The sequence below is a fragment of the Balaenoptera acutorostrata genome, chromosome 9, assembly GCF_949987535.1.
Source record: "Balaenoptera acutorostrata chromosome 9, mBalAcu1.1, whole genome shotgun sequence".
NCBI classification, from domain to species: domain Eukaryota; kingdom Metazoa; phylum Chordata; class Mammalia; order Artiodactyla; family Balaenopteridae; genus Balaenoptera; species Balaenoptera acutorostrata.
Genome location: NC_080072.1, coordinates 42,945,690 through 42,964,159, shown reverse-complemented (window position 1 = coordinate 42,964,159; position 18,470 = coordinate 42,945,690). Strand labels below are relative to the sequence as shown.

Here is an 18,470-nt window from a genome sequence, read left to right as displayed (position 1 = left end):
CTAAACTTTTTCTCATCTCAACTCTTTTGCGATAAAGTAAAAAATATACAAAAAATTCAAGACTACTTATTTATTTATTTGGTAGGTGGCAGGTAGTTAAGAGTATTTTTACAGTTAAGGACAAGTTTTGTTCCAGCAATAAACACCAATAAAGTTTATTGTACCAGCAGTAAACTTAAGTATTCTGGGGGGTTAAAAATTAAAACTTTTAAATTATGAGAAAAAAATAGTACTGAAAGTTTATTCATTAATTTGCATTCCATTCTACTATCTAACATGAACATGAAAAAAAAAGGAAATACAGTACAGGTGGCTTTTGTAAACTAAGGATATCAGTTTAAATGCCATAAAAAAACATTTCTTTTTCCTTCTCTAAAAACAGACCTCAAGAGAAACCTAGTATTGAGTAACCTAAATCAGGAGATATTCCATTACTGCTGATTAAGAGGTGGGAATATGCAAGCAAAACATCATCTCCTTTCAAACTGCAAACTATCTTTTAAAAGATACTCTCAAGGTTTGAAGCATAATTTTCCCTCTAATCTGTTTTAAACAGTAGTTATCAGTTTAAGTTAAACTTATTTTTAGTAGTTCAGTCAAACAAGAATCATTATCTTGGAATATGCATTACTTAAAAAATTTCTGACAGAATCACTCACAAAAAGGAGATACAGTATACACTTTGAAAATTCAGAAATATAGTTTTTGTTTTCTTCTTCACATAAATGCTTTAAAAATGAAAAGCTTAAATCTTTCTGAAAAATATACATATATCTCAGTGTTGACTTACTTGTTCAACAGGTAGTGAACCCAAAGAACAAAGTTCTTTTGGTTTTACAAGCTAAGTAATATGAAGTTAAGTGCACAAAGGAATTAAAACATTCAAATACACATTCTCAACCTGTTATTTACAGAGAACTGTCAGCTACATTTAAACCAGACATTACGTTATCTTGAGGAATAGTTAAAAACTAAACCATTACATTTCTTTAGCCCCATACCACCATGTTATAAGCTAAACTGAGATGTTTTATTTCTAAAAACCAATATTGCAGGCCTAAAGGTAACACATTTTCATTTTTAATAAGACAAAGTTCTATTGAAGAGATCCTAAGAAAAAAATTAAGACAAAAATTAAGCATTTCTAATTATAAAGGAACTTGAAAAGCAAATGAGCTTTTTTTCATTTCATTTTCAAAGTATTATCAAAGTTTACCTAGATCATTTTTTAAGCTAATTTCAGAAGGTGGTTCTGAATCCATTGGCACGTTAATTAACGTATAGCATACGTTCTCAGCAGCCGTCATGGTTTCCGGTTATAGCCAACTCTCGATACAAGATTTAAAGATAACGGATGCCAAAAAAAACCTAGAAAAGTAAATACAAGGATATCATCACAAGCGAAAAAACAAAACAAAACCAAAAAACAAAAATAGAACCAGTAACTATCGTGATCTTTCTTGTCTTTAGTTCATTCAGTGTGGCTTATGAATTTTAAAGTATTAGAAGGGGAGAATCAATCTATGTTATGTTGCATAAAAATAAATCCTGATATATTAAAAAACACGCACTTGTCAGCCTTGGCCTAAGGTATATTATCTCCCACCGCACGATCCCGCCCGGGGTTCAGAATGCTGTACTGCAGAACTAAAGCCCACCATACAGTGACAGTCCCCCAGCCCTCCAGCCCATCGCGATATAAAAGTGATTTTTAAACATAATACACAATCTGAACTTCTGAAGTTAAAAGAGCCCGTGCACGAATACTCTGCTGAAACCTTAAAGAGCTTTATATGCGTTCATCCGTGGGACGCTTCCCCGTCCCTTCCCTCCTGCAAAGCAAGCCCCGGCCGGAAATGGCGAGCCCCGGCGCCCTGGGTCGGAGAAGACCCCCGGCCAGTACGCAGGCCGAAATGGGGCGTCCCGCCCAGAGCCTTCCAGTCCCGCGTTCCACTTCACCAGGCCCGGACGCTCGCGGCCTAGTCGCTCCCTTTCCGAAGCTTCCCGCTAGAGCGCGTTCCTCCGCCTCTGCCCAGCCCAGGACGACTCTCCGAGATTAGGGGCTTGCGGCCCGCTACCTGACTCCGAGGGGCAGCGGCTGGGGAAACCGGGGGACCGGGTCCTCCGGCTCCAACCCGCAGCAGCGGCGGCTGACCAGCAAAGTCCTAGGCTGACGTGGAAGGGGGTGGGGAACCGACCCAGGCCACAGCCACCTTAGCCCCTACGGCAACTCAGAGAGGACACGCATCTCCGTCCTGCGTCTGCGCGCTGCGAGTACGTCGTAAGCATTTCTAATTCTAAAAGAACTTCGAGTCTCTTCCTCTTCTCAAGCCCTCGGCCGCTTTAGGCCAAAGAGGGAGCTGGGAAAACATACTTAAGTTTTCCCTGCAAGCTTGGGTTAAGCGTTGAGGTTATTTAAACGCTACTTAGAAATTGTATTTTCTTCCAGAAACGGAAACAACCAAGGAGAAGAAGTGTTTGGACAGAAAGGAAAAACATTTTACAGGGCTCTGTGGCCCAGTGGCGAAGAACGCTAGACTGGGAGCTGGAATCCCTTTTCTAGCTTACCCACTAATAAACTGGGAAAGTAGCTAAATACAATTTGAGAAAGTAATTTCAGTTCTTCTAATAAGAGACACTAGATTATATGAAGATCCATTTCAGTTCTTAACGCTGTAGTCTGAATCTCTGCCTCTGCAGTTAGGCTGGAGTTGCTTGAACATCACAGTCGCACTGGTATGATTTCCGGTCCTTATTTAGTAACGGTCCCTTTCATGATCCTTTACAAGCACCTAGATTAAATTTTTTTAATCCTTCAAGGGAGACTGACAGTCAACTGTTTTAAAAGGATTTTACCGGTCTCCAAAGACCTAATTGTTATAGCTACAATCATAGTACCTGCGGTTTTGTCCATTTAAGGTTACACGTATCCCCCTCCCCCAAAGAGGGTTTTCTGGCCAATTATTAATAAATTTTTTTTAGAAACCTTAAGCAAAATACTGTGAATACAAAGAGGTCTGACAGAACCTGACCTTATTAATAGGCTCATCTCAATTAGGGAGATAGAACACAAATAGTGCTTCATCTATCTAGAATCCAGCTATTTTGAGATTTCTTCTTTCTGGAACCATCAAGCAAAAAATAAATTCTTTGAGAACCCAAAATATATCGCAAAGGCCATGTGCTCCTCAAATCCTGTACATTCATTTTATTAAAACTACTTTTTGTGAGATAATTGTAAAAATGACATTAATACAGATATCCCATCTTCACCTAGTTTCTTCCAATGGTAAAAAAAATCTTCCATAATTAGAGTACAATATCAAATCCAGGAAACTGACATTGATACAATTCACTCCTCCTCATTCAGATTTTACCAGTTTCACATGCAATTTTACCATTAGATTTGTATGATCACCACTGGTCAAGATATAGAATAATTCCATTACAAAGCTCCCTTCTGCTTTCTTTTTTTAATTTTAATTTTTATTGGAGTATAGTTGCTTTACAACGTTGTTAGTTTCTTGCTGTACAGCAAAGTTAATCAGTCATACATATATCCACTTTTTTTTAGATTTCCTTCCCTGCTATCCTTTTACAGTCACAGCCACTTCCCTCCTTAACCTGTGGCTACTACGACCCTGTTCCCCATCATTATAATTTTGTCACTTCAAGGATGTAATATAAGTGAATTATACAATATAACCTTTTGAGTTTGGCTTTTTTTTTTCACTCAGTGTAATTCCCTTGAGATCAACCCAAGGTATGTGTACAAGAAGTTGTTCCATTTCTATCTTCATTTTTAATACGGAATTTTCATAAATGCAGTTATCTGGTTCCCAAGCCCACTTATCAAGAACTGACAATCTATCAGCATGAAAAGAGGACCCAAAAGGCATAAAAACTAGACTTAGCAATAAGAAAGCTCGGCAGTTTGGGTCTGCGCTGAAAATTGTCCCTGGCGGTGTATATATATTATTGTATATTCTGAAATACAGAGCTTGTTGAACAGATATCAGGCTCTTATACAGCCTAATTCTTCCTCACTTGTTATAACATGAACTTTGTTTTGGGACTTTTTACTCTAGCATGTAATTATATCATTTTGAACACTTTATTTTTATTTCTTTTTATTGGGGTACAGTTTTACAATGTTGTGTTTGAACACTTTTTAAATTATAAATTGAGAGCAAGGACCTGTCATATACTAATAATTGAAAATTTTAGATGTCTAGAAAATCAAGGCCTAGAGAAAAGGGACTTGCCCCCAAGATCACAAAATGGTTAAACACTGAAAAAACTGGGATGAGAACCTGAATCCTGTCACCTACTTTACTGTCTCTTATTTTTAACTATACCAGTTCTTCAAAGATGTACATATAGATGCTTAATAATTCCAGTGAATTAAATGTTATCTTTATATTAAAGTGATAGGTTTTATGAGGACATTATTAGGAATTTTATTGTTTATTTAATACAGACTAAATGGAATGCCTGAGTATAACACACTAGATAAAACATGAAAAGGCATCAAAATGAACTCTCTACAGATAATGGAATTGAATCTTACTGGAGTGGGGAGGATTTTAAGTTCTAAAGTCAGTGTGTCAGACTAAAATTACATATTGAAAAAAAAATTACTAAAATTGCCCCCGAAGTACAATACAGATCAGTTTTTTTTTTTTCGGCTGAGTGCCAGCAAAGTAGTTGGTTTACGTTCAGGGAACAGGCACAAAAATCTCTCTCTCTCTCTCTCTCTCTCTCTCACACACACACACACACACACATTTAAACATAATTACTCAACAAAGACAGACGCTCACACAGTGAAAGGCACGTGGGAAGGGAGACCTGCTTGAGGAAAGAGCAATTATGAAATTTCTCACTTATGCTCCCTTGCCCAGACTGTACGCCGAGTCTGAAGGCAGGTAGGAGGACTCCCTCTTTCACTGTTTTGTGTTTGTGAGTTACATATCCTTGATGCGACTACATTGTAGGTCAAATGGTACTGGTGGCCTCATCTCAAGCTCAAATGGCGGTCTCTTGAGGCTGATTCCAGAGTGGAGACCAACATCTCCACATTCCTGTATTTAGTCAGAGGTCATTCCTTCAACAAGTGCCAGTTTCTCTTACCACTCTGCCTTCAAGAAGTCACAGAGAGATTTAAACCTACTAAGTCTCACATAAATTTTCCCACTTAACCTTCACAATAATTCTCCAAAGGATTTCCCTAAGGGAAGGCTAAGTAAATTGCTCAAAGCCAGTAACAGCTAATTAGTAGAATTAGGTCAAAAATCCAAGTTCCCTATCTATAAACAAACTGCTCCTCCCTAGAAAGATATGAATCTCAGAAAATAAAATAATTCTTCTAGGCTTCTTAGCAGCAAAATTCTGGATTACTGGCTTTGTTTTTTAAAACAGATTTCCTCTAATTTCATTTTGCATGATCTAAGATAAAAATTGTACTGCAATATTTACATACACAGTTCATAGGAATAATGGAAGACAGCCTAAAGATTATGCTGAAGTAGGGCTGGGCAGGATAAGAGGAAATGATGGTTTGGAATTAAATTTCCCTTTTGCTATCTTTGTAGAAATTCCCTGCACTGAGACCAGACCAGAGATATCACTACTGCCACCTGCTGGTTGGAAAGAAAAATCGTTCCTATGTCAACAATCTTCCTACTACTATTGTTAGAAAGTGGTAGTTTCTTAGGTTTTAATCAGAATCTCCAGGGTTGAACCCTAAAATTTGTATTCTGGACCAAATCTCCATGGATTCTCATGCAGCCAGTCCATACACTGGGGCATTAGTATAAGGCTGTTATAGATAAGAGGTAATATTTTTCCTGTCACTAAAAATAAGGCAATTTAATTTGGCAAACATGGTGACCACACATGATGATGACACAGCTGTAATCTCAGACTACTATTCAGAGTTGAAGCTGCTTAAAAAGCAAAACACCAATACATCAGCAGGTGAAACAATTTTATTTCACAGTTGTCTTTAAAACCACAAAGACACTATGTTCTTCATATAAAAACGTTAGTTCAGATAACTATACTTTCTAGAAAATGATTATAGAGACGCTCTTAAAGAAAATGCACCCTATTATATGGTTTTGGTGAAGTTGCTTGGAAAAAACTCACATCTGGACTGATTCCTAAAACACACCATTCCACCATTCTGCATCTTTTGGTTCAAAGTATAGGTTATTGTCATCAGTACGTGTTCCTGCATTCTTACATGTATGATAATACATATATAGACTGGTTTATCATTTAATGTTCCATTGGTTCGTCAGCCTTTTCTGCAGGTTCATCAGCAGGTTGAGTAGGCTTAAGAGAGGAAGAAAAAAGAAAATATGTAAAAAGAACACTTGACCAATATATACTTTTAATCATAAACATTACATTATAATAAAAAATTTGAGAAAAGGAGTTAGGAGACATTCTGGATACTCAATTTTGGTTCACTGTCCTATTAAAATTTCTGAACAAGGGGTTTTTAAAAAATAGATACAATTTTACAGTTCTGAAAACCTAAGCATCACTGAACAATTCCAGCATTTCATCGTACTTTGTCTTGATCAAGAATAAAGGCTTTCCTTTTATTATCACTACTAGCCTTAAAATACTGGCACATTTTAGACATTCTTTTCCTCTTTAGCACTAATGAACACAGCAAAAATATTTTCAAACAAAGCAGCTGTGTGGTACTCCACCGCATTCTTCCCAACAGTGCTGGTTCTCACCAATAGCAGTTAAATAATGCAAATCCTGCTCCTCCAAATACCAACAAGTTAAAAAAAATTCATGCTGTAGAGGAAATTCATGACAGTTTTTTTTTTTCAATTACACAGCTATCAAATAAGCATCTACAAAAGCAAATGTGTACTCTAAACGTTCAAAAAAAAAATTCTAGTATTTAACCTGAGATTCACCAATACTTCTTGATCCTTTTCTCAATATTTGTGAAGAGCCAACTTAGTTTCCCAAGCTGGTCCCCAATGAATTTTCTCTCAGGCCCCACTCTGTTAGGATCTTGGCTGGCCCTATGACTTGTTTTAACCAACAGAATGTACAGAAGTGATGCTGTGCCAGTCCTGGGCCTCAGCCTTAAGAATGCCTGGCAGCTTGCACTTCTGAGTTTTTGAACTTTTGCAACCTGCAAGAGATAATCTGGTGAAGGAAAGGCCCTGAGACTACGTGGACAGAGGCCCAGCGATCCTAGCAGAGGTCCCAGCCTTCTAGCTGTCCCTCTAAGATACCTAGCAAGTATGAGTAAAGAAGACGTGTGAGTAAAGCCATCTTGGATGTTCCAGCCCCACTCCCTCAACTGATTGGAACGTTTGAGAGACCCCAAATGAGATGAGCAAAAGAACCACCTAGCTGAGCCCATCAACCCACAGAAGTGAGAAACTGCAATAAGTAGCCAAATCACCCTTTTTGTGTTTTATGGACATCACTGACCCCTCAGTATTTTACTTTAGTCAGTTCTTAGTTTTCCCACTGCCACATGAATTATGAGCCTATCTCACTAATTAAAGACAAAAGTGGTAGATTTACACAGTCATGGTAGGAACAATAGAACTAAAGTCTCTTGCTTATAATTAGTTATATACCTGCGTCTTTCTCTGTGGTCTTTCTTCAAGACCTTCCAGGAAAGGAGACACATCATCATCATCATAAATCGTAAACTCCAAGTCTTTACCAACAATTCCAATGGAAACATTCTGAGGGGGGGAAAAAAAAAGGTAAAAATTAAAACTCAAGAGAATTTAGGTTGGAAAAATGCTTATGATAAAATGTTGGATGGAAAAAAGCAGAGTAAAAATTTATATAGCACTTGAATGAGACTTAAAAAATACTTAGGGAAAAAAGGAAGAAGAAAACTAGTCAACTTTTGTAATTTGCAGATTTAATATTCACTTTTTAAAAAATTTATTTATTTATTTATTTATTTGGCTGCGCCAGGTCTCAGTTGCGGCATGTGGGATTTAGTTCCCTGACCAGGGATTGAACCCAGGCCCCCTGCATTGGGAGCACAGAGTCTTAACTGCTGAACCGCCAGGGAAGTCCCTAATATTCACTTTTGATAATCATGAATAATTCCAAAGGTCTATGTCACCTAGAAATATGCAACTTTGTTCATAATGGGAATGAGAAGACCAGTGTGAGGGAACAAACCACTTTGCTAGGAAGTAACCCTAACTTCTAAGAAATAATCAAATTTGTTTCGTGTGTAAGTTAAGACATGATAGTTCTTAGGGAAATAAATTTTGGGTTCTAAAGTGTTGAATTTAGGGGAGTGAACTATGTTCTACATGGAAAAATTAAAAAGCAATTCTTAAAGTGTTCAGTGAACGCTAACCAGTGCAAAAGAGCTCCCGTAAGATTAAAATTTCAGCAAAAACTTGAGGCATTAAGGATATATATAGGGCATTCTCTATGATTCGGTAAAAATGTGAAATCAGGAAGCCAGATACCTGAGCAAACTTTTCCAAGTTGTAAATGTCAACAGTCAACTGTATACCCAAATTTTAAAAGACAGTCATCTTGGAGTGATGACATTATAGGTATTTTAAACAAATTAAAACAATTTAATGTACTTTCCTAATTTTTTTGAAAGAATATTATTTTCATAATAGAAAAAAGTGTTTAAAAAGATTATGCAGGCTATAAAGTCTTCATATGCATATTAAATATTAATTATCCATTCATTATAACAAAATGGATTTTATAATATGCTGACTGATCTCACTTTAGTTAATGATCATTAACCTCAAGGAGGCCTTTAGTGGTTGTTGTATTATACGGGTCCCTAGATCATTCAATCTCCCATTCCCTGGACAACTCTTTCTAATATTCTCCATTCTCCTTCCAGCTTAAAACCTTGTTCCTATTTCACTGAGAAAATAGAAGCAATCAGAAGAGAATGTTCACAAGCTCCCACAGTATCCACTCTTTTCTGTATCTATGTCCCTAGATTCTCTCCCTTCCTGTTACTGGGAATGAATAGCCCAATTTCCTCTCTAAGGCCTACCTTTCCACCTGTGTGCTCTTCAAGGTAACTGGTCTAGCAGTTTTTCTCATTTTTATCTTATATAAATGTTTTTCTTGATACTGGATTATTCTTATACCCATGCAGCAAACCTGCTGTAATCTCTCCCATCTTAAAAAACCAAAACAACAAAAAACCCTTTTTTCACTACATTCTCTTCCAGCCACCACCCCATTTCTCTGAACCCACAACAGAAAATCTCTTCCAAATGGCTGTCTCCAATTTCTCTCTTCTCATTTTCTCCTGACTCCTTTCCTATCAGGCTTTTACCCCACCGTTCCATTAAGATTGTCTAGTCAAGTCCCAGAGACATCACTGCTAATCTAATGGTTAATTCTCAGTCCACATCTTCCATGGTCTATTGGCAATTTTTCATTCTCTTTTCTTTGAAAGACAGTCGGCCCCTCTATCTGTGGGTTCTGCATCCTCAGATTCAACCAACCATGGATCAAAAATATTCGGGGGAAAAAAAAAATTCCAGAAAGTTCCAAAAAGCAAAACTTGAATTTGCTGTGCACTGGCAACTGTTTACATAGCATTTACATTGCAATTACAACTATTTACACGCATTTACATTGTATTAGGTATTATAAGTAATATAGAGATGATTTTAGGTGTACAGGAGGATGTGCGTAGGTTAAGATGCAAATACTATGCCGTTTTATATAAGGGACTTGAGCATCTGCAGATTTTGTATCCAAGGGGGGGCCCTGGAACAAATCCCTCCCCAGATTCCAAGGGACGACTGCAGTTTCTTCATTTGCTTTTAAGGATGCCTCATTTTCCAAGTTTTCCTCCCACCTCCCTCGTCATCTTTCTCAGTCCTTTCTGCTGATTCCTACTTACCTCCCAACCTCTAAAGGGTAGAGTGCCCTTAACCAAGTCTTCAAACCTCTTGTCTAAGTATTCGATTCTTTTAGAAATCTAATCCAGGCCAGTCTCTAAATGCTATTTCTACACAAAGACTCCAACATTTTTAACTCTAGGATAGACCATTCTCCACCAAACTCTAGGGGGTGAACATCTGATAACTGTTTATTCTATATCACCAAATGGACAAATAAGAGGCATTTCAAATCCTGTTCAAGTCCTAAACTAACCGCCTGATCTTCCTCCACAACCCTACCCCAAAACCTGTTCTCTAACTGTCTTATCCATCTCAGTAACTCATCAATCTCTCCTTCCTCTAATCCAGCCAAAAACCTGATTTTTTTTTTTTTTAAGCTCACACCCCACAACCAATTTGTTAGCAAACCTTTTTGGTTCTAATTTCAAAACATAAGCAAAGGTGAACCACTTCTCATCATCTCCAACTCTTATGGCTCTGCTCTAATCCACCACAATCTCTCACCTGAATTACTATAACAACCTTGAAACTATTTCCACCCATGTCCCCACTACAATCTGTTCTCAAAATGGCAACCAGAGTGACTCTTTTAAAACCTAAATCAAGCCATGGTATTCCTCTGTTCAAACTCTAACAGCCCACTTGGAGTAAAATCCAAAGCATCTACAATGGTTTATAGGACATACGCAATCTGGCCTCCATTACCTCTCTGACTTCATTCCTCCTCTTCCTCTTGATCACTGACTCTGACACTACCGGCCTCCTTGCTTCGAACACTAGGGACATTCTAGACTCAAGGCCTTTGTAATAATACTCCCTGGAAGAATACTCATCTAGACATCTGCATAGCTCACTCACTCACCTCCTTTAGATCTTTCCCTCAAATTTCACTTTCTCAGTGAGGCCATCCCTGACCACTCTATTTTAAATTATACCCACCACACCTCCTTCCTACACCCTATTTGTCACTCTTACTCCTCTTAACCTGTTTTATTTTTTCTATAGCATTTATCACCTTCTAATATCCTATATAATTTACTTGTGGGTATATTGTCTCTCTTCCCCCACTTGGATGTATGTCCCAAAAATGCCAAGATGTTTGTTATGTTTACTATATACTCTCAATGCCTACTGCCTGCATGTGGTAGGTGCTCAATGTACATATTTGTTAACTGAATTAAAAATATGACGATATTCCTACCTCTTGAAGAAATGAAGAATATTCTATCTCAGACATACTGCTTTTATTGTTTTATACTAAAAAGAAATGTTTAAAAATCATTTCAAAATCAGTCCCTTTTAGTGAACATCTTAAAGAGAGAGAATGAGCCAAGGCAACCAACTTGCAAATTAAAGAACTATAAGTATACAAACCTCTATTACTTACATTTATATGATAAATGATTAAACCGTAATGTTAGTATCTACAATTGGGAAATGTGATATTTACCTTTGTAGTTAGGTCCTGTTCTGCAGGAAGTGTCTCCCGTAAGGCACGCAGACCATGCTTAACCAGTTCATTCAAATTGCCTAAAATATAATAGATTAACAACTATTTCTTAATTCCATTTTCATGCTAGGCTTCTTTTATTTGTCAGCCCTATAGTCTGAAATCATGGTTTTAGTCACATACTAAATATATCATAATACAAAAACCCAAAAGTCTAAAGTTTGGCCATATAATCTTTTAATAATCTCTTATTAGATTGCTATTATTTTATTTAATGAGAGGATACATGATTTTTGTTACTGACTTTACCCTTTTCTTATGCTAAGTTAAATCAAAATCCTGATTCACAAATGATACAGCTCAAAGTTTCATATAATGTATTCTGTGGAATGCTCACCACTGTATTTGCTCTTTATAAAAGGAGCCTCCAACTCCTTGTATGTGGCCAAGTACAACTATCCTTGTGTAGTTTTGGCCCTGATGCCAAAACTACACAAGGATACCACAAGAAAGTAAAACTACAGATTAATATCCCTTATGAACATATACACAAAAAACCTCAACAAAATACCAGCAAACTGAATCCAGCAACATTTATGTTTATATAAACATTATAATACATATATATATAATTTATATTATACACCATGACCAAAAGGGATTTATCCCAGGAATGCAAAGCTGGTTTAATGTTCAAAAGCAATGCAATATACCACAATAGAATACAGGGGGGAAAAAAACCCACATGATTACCCCAATAGATGCATAAAAAGCATGTGTTAAAATCCAAGACCCTTGCATAAGCAAACTACTCAAAAACCTGCCCTATCAACACACCTTACATCTTTTACCTTTCTTTCCCACAGCTACACTGACTTCTTATTTATTTATGGAATACTTAATGCAGAATGTCTGCGTGGCTAAAAATAAGAATCTCAGAAAACTAAAAGTTGTAAACAGAACTTACAACTGGTAGCTAGTACAGTAGCTCTCAACTCTGGCTAGGGCACACTTACTTCAGACCAATTGAATCAAGAATCTTCAAGGTTAGGGACACATATTTATATTTTGAAAAAGTTCTACTGATGATTCAAATTACTGTGGTAGCCAGAGAAAGTAAAAGCTAGTATGTGTGACAGAAATAATATACACTTCATGGGCTTAATCTTTTTAAAAATTCTTTCTGTAAAGCAGATAGTTTTCTTCACTTAGAATACTGTATTTATTCACTACATAAAGACTGGAGGGGACAAGAAAAAAAAAATCACTTACACTCCATAAACTCTGACATATGTCTCTCCAAGTAAGTGCGAGCTGACTGAGAACGGGCTCCAATGGACATAGCTCTGCAGTCAAAATAGTTAGCAGATGGACAAGTTTGGAAAATGTGAGGGCCCATATCCTACAAAGAGAAGAATAATACACCACATAATTCTTGACTTTGATTGAGCTAAAAATTAGAAAACTTCTAGTCAGTTTTTTAAAAATCATTAAAATATAACAATACTCTATGAACTTACGTCATAACCAGCAATAAGCAGCCCAACACCATATGGTCTCCGGCCATATCGCTGCGTTGGTATCTGAGTTTCTTAAACTAGTTAAAGAGCCTGTTCTAACAAGGTATAAAGTACTATCTTTATTTCCAAATTAAACATTATTAACAAAGAACTCTAGTTTCTTAATTGCTGCATAATCTACCATAAGAAGAAGAAAATAAAAGAGAAATATTTATTTGGCTTAGTATTAAAAAATGTTTGGCTATCCACCAAATCCAAAGTGAGTGCTACCAAAATGACTTTCTCTGACGTAAAGAATCTCATTCATTTTGGATATAAGGGGCAAGGATTTTTTGGGAACATCTAGAACCACCAATAAAAAGTTTTAAATCTCCTCTAAAAATGATGCTTAGTTTTTCTGAAATTTGGCTTATCTCTATCTGGAAAATATTAATTGCTTATCTATAAGGGCTGATAAAAGAGCAGCCCAATTTCTTATTTAGACCCATTCTTCCGTGGTAAAACTTCCTACAACTCTCCTTCTAAAAATTTTAAACATTCGGCTATTGAAAAATGACTAACCTTAAAGTTTTCACAATCTTACCCATGTTACATATTATCATATTCCGAATAAGTAACGTAAGAATAAAGTATCAAAACCCTTTGAAGTCCACATCCATAAATGCTAAAATAAATGCATAAATAAAAAGGATACTGCTTCCAATTAGAGATACAAGACGAGACACAGGAAGAGGTCTGTCAAATACAAATCTGGAATCCAAACACTCCTGGCGCATAAAATTACTAAAAAAGAAACAAGAAAAATCAGTAATTTCAAATCACAGAGAGTTTTTCTAATCTAAATAATTTCATTTCTTTTTGCTTTCTTCCAGACATTTACATGAATTACATCCATACAAGGGAACCATAAAGACATGGCCACAAGGATGCATTTTTATACCAACTCTTCTTTCTAAATTGTAAATGACTAACCTTAAAGTTTTCATAATCTTACTATGTTTATGACTAAAATGTTCCTTAGCTCTAGATAACCTTTGTCTCAGAGCACTTTATAGAGAAGAAAAGGCTGAGCAAGAGAAAAAGAGCAATGTCTCTTCTCTTACCCTTCCCACCGTCAAGACAGTGCTTTTTTTCTTGAAAGCTGATGAAAATTTCCCCAATAGAACAAATACAAGAAATAGAATCCATAGTATGGCACTGTTAACATGTCCTGCCAACGTTACTTCTATCCATAAGCAGCACTCTAGAGGAGATACCAGACACTAGACTGTTGAGTATCACTCTTGAACCTGACAAGATTCAAGCAAGTATAACACAGGGGAAAAGGAAATTCATGCCTAACTATTAAAGCCAAGAGAATAAACAAGAAATGGATATGTACTTTTCTTTCATGCTGCTTTGTCTAGTTTATGTGTATGTCACATGTGATGATCAAATGTTGGCTGCAGGAACCAAGCTACTTGTTCTCTACTTTCATTTAAGTCCATTTCCCAGGGCTGTCTAAAACTGCATTGCCCAATGTGGCAGGTACTAATCACATGTGAATAGTGAGCACTGAAAAAGTGGCTAGTCTGAATTGAGATGTACCATAAGTACAAAATATACATGAAATTTCAAAGACTTAGTACCAAAAAACAATGTAAAACATCTCATTAATAAAGTTTTTATACTGATTACACGTGACACGACAATATTCTGGACAGAGTGCGTTAAATAAAATGTTTGACGGCGCAACATATATTACATTTTCAACAGCTAAAAGAAACTGTCACTAATAATGCTGTCACTATACTGCTGACCTAAGAGAGCAGGGGGGTTCGCCAGATAACTTAAAAATTTTAAACATTAGCACTATTATTTGCCCTTAGTGTTTATATTCCTTCTTTCCTAATTAAATCACAGACTTAAGAGATTACTTTTGGCTAACTACCTCCCACCTCCCAACACACACACCAAAAGACACTGTGTTAAGTGTTCTACATGTTAGGCTATTTATCAGTAACCTTAGAAAAAAACACTAAAAAAATTGAGAGTTTAAGTAACTAGATCAATATCAGACTAAGTGCTAAAAGTGGGGACTAAAGACTGTGTGATCCCAAAGCCCCAGCTCTTCATTTACACAACGCCCCTCAACTAGAAATAATCTTTATCTCCTCTGGTCTCTCACAGAGATATACCTGTTACTCTCCACTTTCTACCTTGTATTATAGATATTCTACTAGATTTTAAGTTCCTAGAAGATGAGATCTATGTCTGATTCACTTTTGTATACCCTGCAGTACCCAGTATTGAGCTTTGCAAAAAATAAATGTCAAATGAATACTGATGTATTAAACAAAGCAAGGGTAGTTCAGCTGATCCTTAGAAACCTGACAAAAGTGTCAAGCTCTTCTCAGACCTGATATCAAACAATATATACTGAGTTATCAAGTAACACATTATTCAATGACTTCTCAAAAGCGTTAATATGATTAATTCTATTAATTAATACTGCAGTGATCAAGAAATGGAATACTTAGTAACTGACTCCAAATCCATTAAGGTATTTATGATCTTAACTTATAAGCACTCTGGCAGACAACTTCTTAAAATACCTGGATCTTTTCTAGAAATGTAATCAATTATGAATCAAAGGGATGTTTTTGTTTTCCACGATCATACTCACCATAACAATCTAGCATCAGCAGTAAGTCCCGCAATTGAGATACCAATATGGTTATCAACATGGAGAATTTTTTTCTGATGAGCTGCAAGTTCTGACTGTGCTCTCTACATAGAGACATTATTTAAGACAGAAAAACAAGTTTACAATTTTATTATCTATATAGTGAAACTTATATTTGACAGCTGTTTTCTAAAGGAAGAAGATATATTTACTGCTTTACTTACCTTCAACGCAACCAACACTGCATGGGTTTTCGATTTCAGACCAACTGTGGCTGAACCTTGTTTGACAGCTTCCATTGCATATTCAATTTGATGAATCCTGCCCTAAAACAAACAAAAAAAACATACCTTAGAATCATCTTACAAGACCCTCTTATATATTTAAAATTAGAGATCCCAAAAATCAGGTGAACATAGTTAAACTAGGAAACTTGGGACTTCCCTGATGGTCCAGTGGGTAAAACTCCAATGCAGGGAGCCCGGGTTTGATCCCTGGTCGGGGAACTAGATCCTGCATGTGTGCTGCAACTAAGAGTCCGCATGTCGCGACTAAAAAGATCCTGCATGCCGCAACTAGGACCCAGCTCAGCCAAAATAAATAAATAAATAAATAAATAAATAACAAACAAAAAAACTAGGAAACTTACTTTAATGATACATTTAGGTTTCAGAAAAGTCTAAAGTGATTATATTCCATTTTCTCACTGCCCACAATCCCATAAGTTTCTAAACACATTGCAGCCACCAAAAACCACTTCATAGAAATAGTATAAAACATTTTACCTGAGGGCTCCAAACAGTGACATCATTGTCATACTGGTTACGAAACTGAAAGTAAATGAAAAAAGACTTATTAATATGAGAACGTTACAAATCCCAAATCTTAACAAGCTCTATCATTAAAAAATGTTCTTCCATCTGTTTTCATCTAACATTAACAAAAGACTGTTATTGCAACCTCATTGGAAGATTACTACTGTACTCAGCTGCAAACCAGTTTTACATTTACAAGGAGCTAGCTGGGCGGGGGAGAGCAGATCTAGATGGGACCTATCCTCCCAACCTATCTTCCAGTTCTAACACTGTCCATAGCACCCGCTTTAGGTTCAGTCAATTACTAAAGTTCCTATGTGTCCACTTTCCTTCCTATCTTTGCTTATGCTCTTCCCTTATACCAGACCCTAATAAATGGTCAAAAGCATTACTTTTCCCTAAACTAGCTCAAATGTCTACCTCCTGAAGTCTTCTCCATCTTTTCTCCCCAAATCCCAAAACATACTCCCACCAGTTCTTTATCTACACGTCCCTTTCTACTTTATATTATGATTAGGGATATGCTGATTTATCTTTGAACCTTCACTGTACTTAAAACAGTGCCTTTGAAACATTCATACTGAATGAATGAACACAAGAATGTCCCCAGGAAGTTAGAAGTGGACACAAATAGCCACAGCGACAGACCCATTACTGCTTTAAGGACGGTATTAAAACAAGTCCACCAGCACAGTACTTCGGAGACTAATCATGGGGGTGAGCAGGCTGAGGGCTGGAATGGCAGACATAAGTCTGCAAGCCCTGAGCCCTATATTGTAACCCTGATTCCATCACTTCTCCTATCAGCTTCGGTTCACTCATTTGTAAAACTAGGTGACTGGACAAAGTGATTGAAAAGGGCCTTTTCTGATCGACCTCTGAGAGAGAGATTACAGAGGGACCCACCTAGAAAATGAACGCGGTCCAGGAACCCAAACCCTGGGGTCAAGTCCGCACTTGGCAGTACAGGGAGATCTCAAGTCCCCATTTTTCCTTTCTCCCACACAGCGCACTAGGGGCCTCTCTGGACCGCTCGGAATCTACTCGACTGAAGGAAACTGAGGGGCGAACTCGGCTAGTAGTCCGAGGAGGTACTGTTCAAGGCCCGGTGGAAAGCGAAACAAACCCCAGGGAAAGGCCGCACCGACTACCGACCTCCCCTCTCCCGGCCAGGCCGGAGATGCTGAATCACTGCCTGAACCCTCCCCTCGGCTAAGGTTCCGATGTCCCGTGGCCTCGGGCCGCTCTGAGGATGACAGGCGAGGCGGCTCGCCAACCCCCAGCCAGCGGACCTCTGCCCAAACCCAGCCTGAGCTCGGAATCCAACTCACCATGGTTCCGGCGCGAGGCTGGCTTCGGCCTCCTGAAAACCCGCGGACCGAGCAGCGCCGCCTAAACTTCCGCTAGGCGATCTACAGAGAAGTCTGCGGGACTTTGAAGGCGGTGACGCAGGGTAGAGCAGTCTATTCCAGAGATATCGATAGGCTTCCCTCGCTCCCCCGCCCTCAAAGCTCTCAGCCAGCTCGGGAGTGGGCGGGGCCTGGGAAGCTGGAGGAACTGAGATTGGCGGGAAACCCCGGGACAGGTGTTCCCGCGGGAGCTATAAGAGCTGCTAGGCGGCCACTACCGAGTCGCCCTTCTTGGGTCCTCAGTAAAGTTACCTGTGTGTTGCAGATTCCCTCTAGTTTCTCACCGACCCGGCCAGAAGCACCTGAGACTCCGGGTGAGCGAGTGTGCGGCTCAACCTCTCCTTCAGCGTCCACAGAGATGTGGGGTGTTGTGTAGTGTGAGAAGAACGAGACTGCAAGAAAGGCCACAAATAATGGTTCGTTTCTCTGTGTGAACCATACTCTTCCTCGAGTATCTTGTTTGTAGACATGTTTTTCTTTCTACTTTGGAATCCTTTTCCCTCCTCCTTGGAGAACTCATCTTTCAAGGCTTTGTTGTCATTTATCACGCTTTAACATCATTATTGGTTCCCTCCACCCAAGAGACTTTGAACTCTTCGAGGGCACTAATGTCCTTCTGTGCCCTCAAAATCAAGCACGATGCCTGAAAGATTAGGCTACTAAGGAAAAAGTGGACATTTTCTTACAAGACACGTATTTT

At 37.9% G+C, this 18,470-nt stretch overlaps 2 protein-coding genes across 3 annotated transcripts in view; both read right to left on the bottom strand.

The window, feature by feature from the left end:
* Nucleotides 1–2,204, bottom strand: part of COPB1 (COPI coat complex subunit beta 1) — a 37,535-nt gene extending 35,331 nt beyond the window's left edge. The window contains exons 1-2 of one of the 2 annotated variants that reach the window (XM_057553320.1): nt 2,077–2,204; nt 1,217–1,367 (exon numbers count right to left, since the gene is read on the bottom strand). In XM_057553320.1, coding sequence (XP_057409303.1) covers nt 1,217–1,307 — 91 coding nt within the window. In that variant the 5' untranslated portion in view covers nt 1,308–1,367; nt 2,077–2,204. Of the gene's footprint in view, nt 1–1,216; nt 1,369–1,959; nt 1,977–2,076 lie in introns of those variants that run through there. The other variant, XM_057553321.1, reaches the window with a different exon arrangement.
* A 3,768-nt stretch (nt 2,205–5,972) lies between these two features.
* Nucleotides 5,973–17,814, bottom strand: PSMA1 (proteasome 20S subunit alpha 1). The gene is made up of 10 exons (XM_007174889.2): nt 17,693–17,814; nt 16,332–16,376; nt 15,771–15,872; nt 15,547–15,650; nt 13,576–13,664; nt 12,882–12,952; nt 12,634–12,763; nt 11,362–11,441; nt 7,626–7,736; nt 5,973–6,339 (listed from the first exon to the last, which is right to left on the bottom strand). Exons 1-10 carry the CDS (start codon nt 17,693–17,695, stop codon nt 6,283–6,285), a joined length of 792 nt encoding a protein of 263 aa, XP_007174951.2. The 5' UTR covers nt 17,696–17,814; the 3' UTR covers nt 5,973–6,282.
* Between the last annotated feature and the right edge of the window lie 656 nt (nt 17,815–18,470).

What these genes read in the sequence shown, in the direction of transcription:
- PSMA1 (XM_007174889.2), bottom strand. An exon ending in TCACTGTTTGGAGCCCTCAG is followed by an intron (nt 15,873 to 16,331) that starts GTAAAATGTTTT and finishes TGTTTGTTTTAG; the next exon opens with GGCAGGATTCATCAAATTGA. An exon ending in TGCTTATTGCTGGTTATGAC is followed by an intron (nt 12,764 to 12,881) that starts GTAAGTTCATAG and finishes TTCTCTTTGTAG; the next exon opens with GATATGGGCCCTCACATTTT.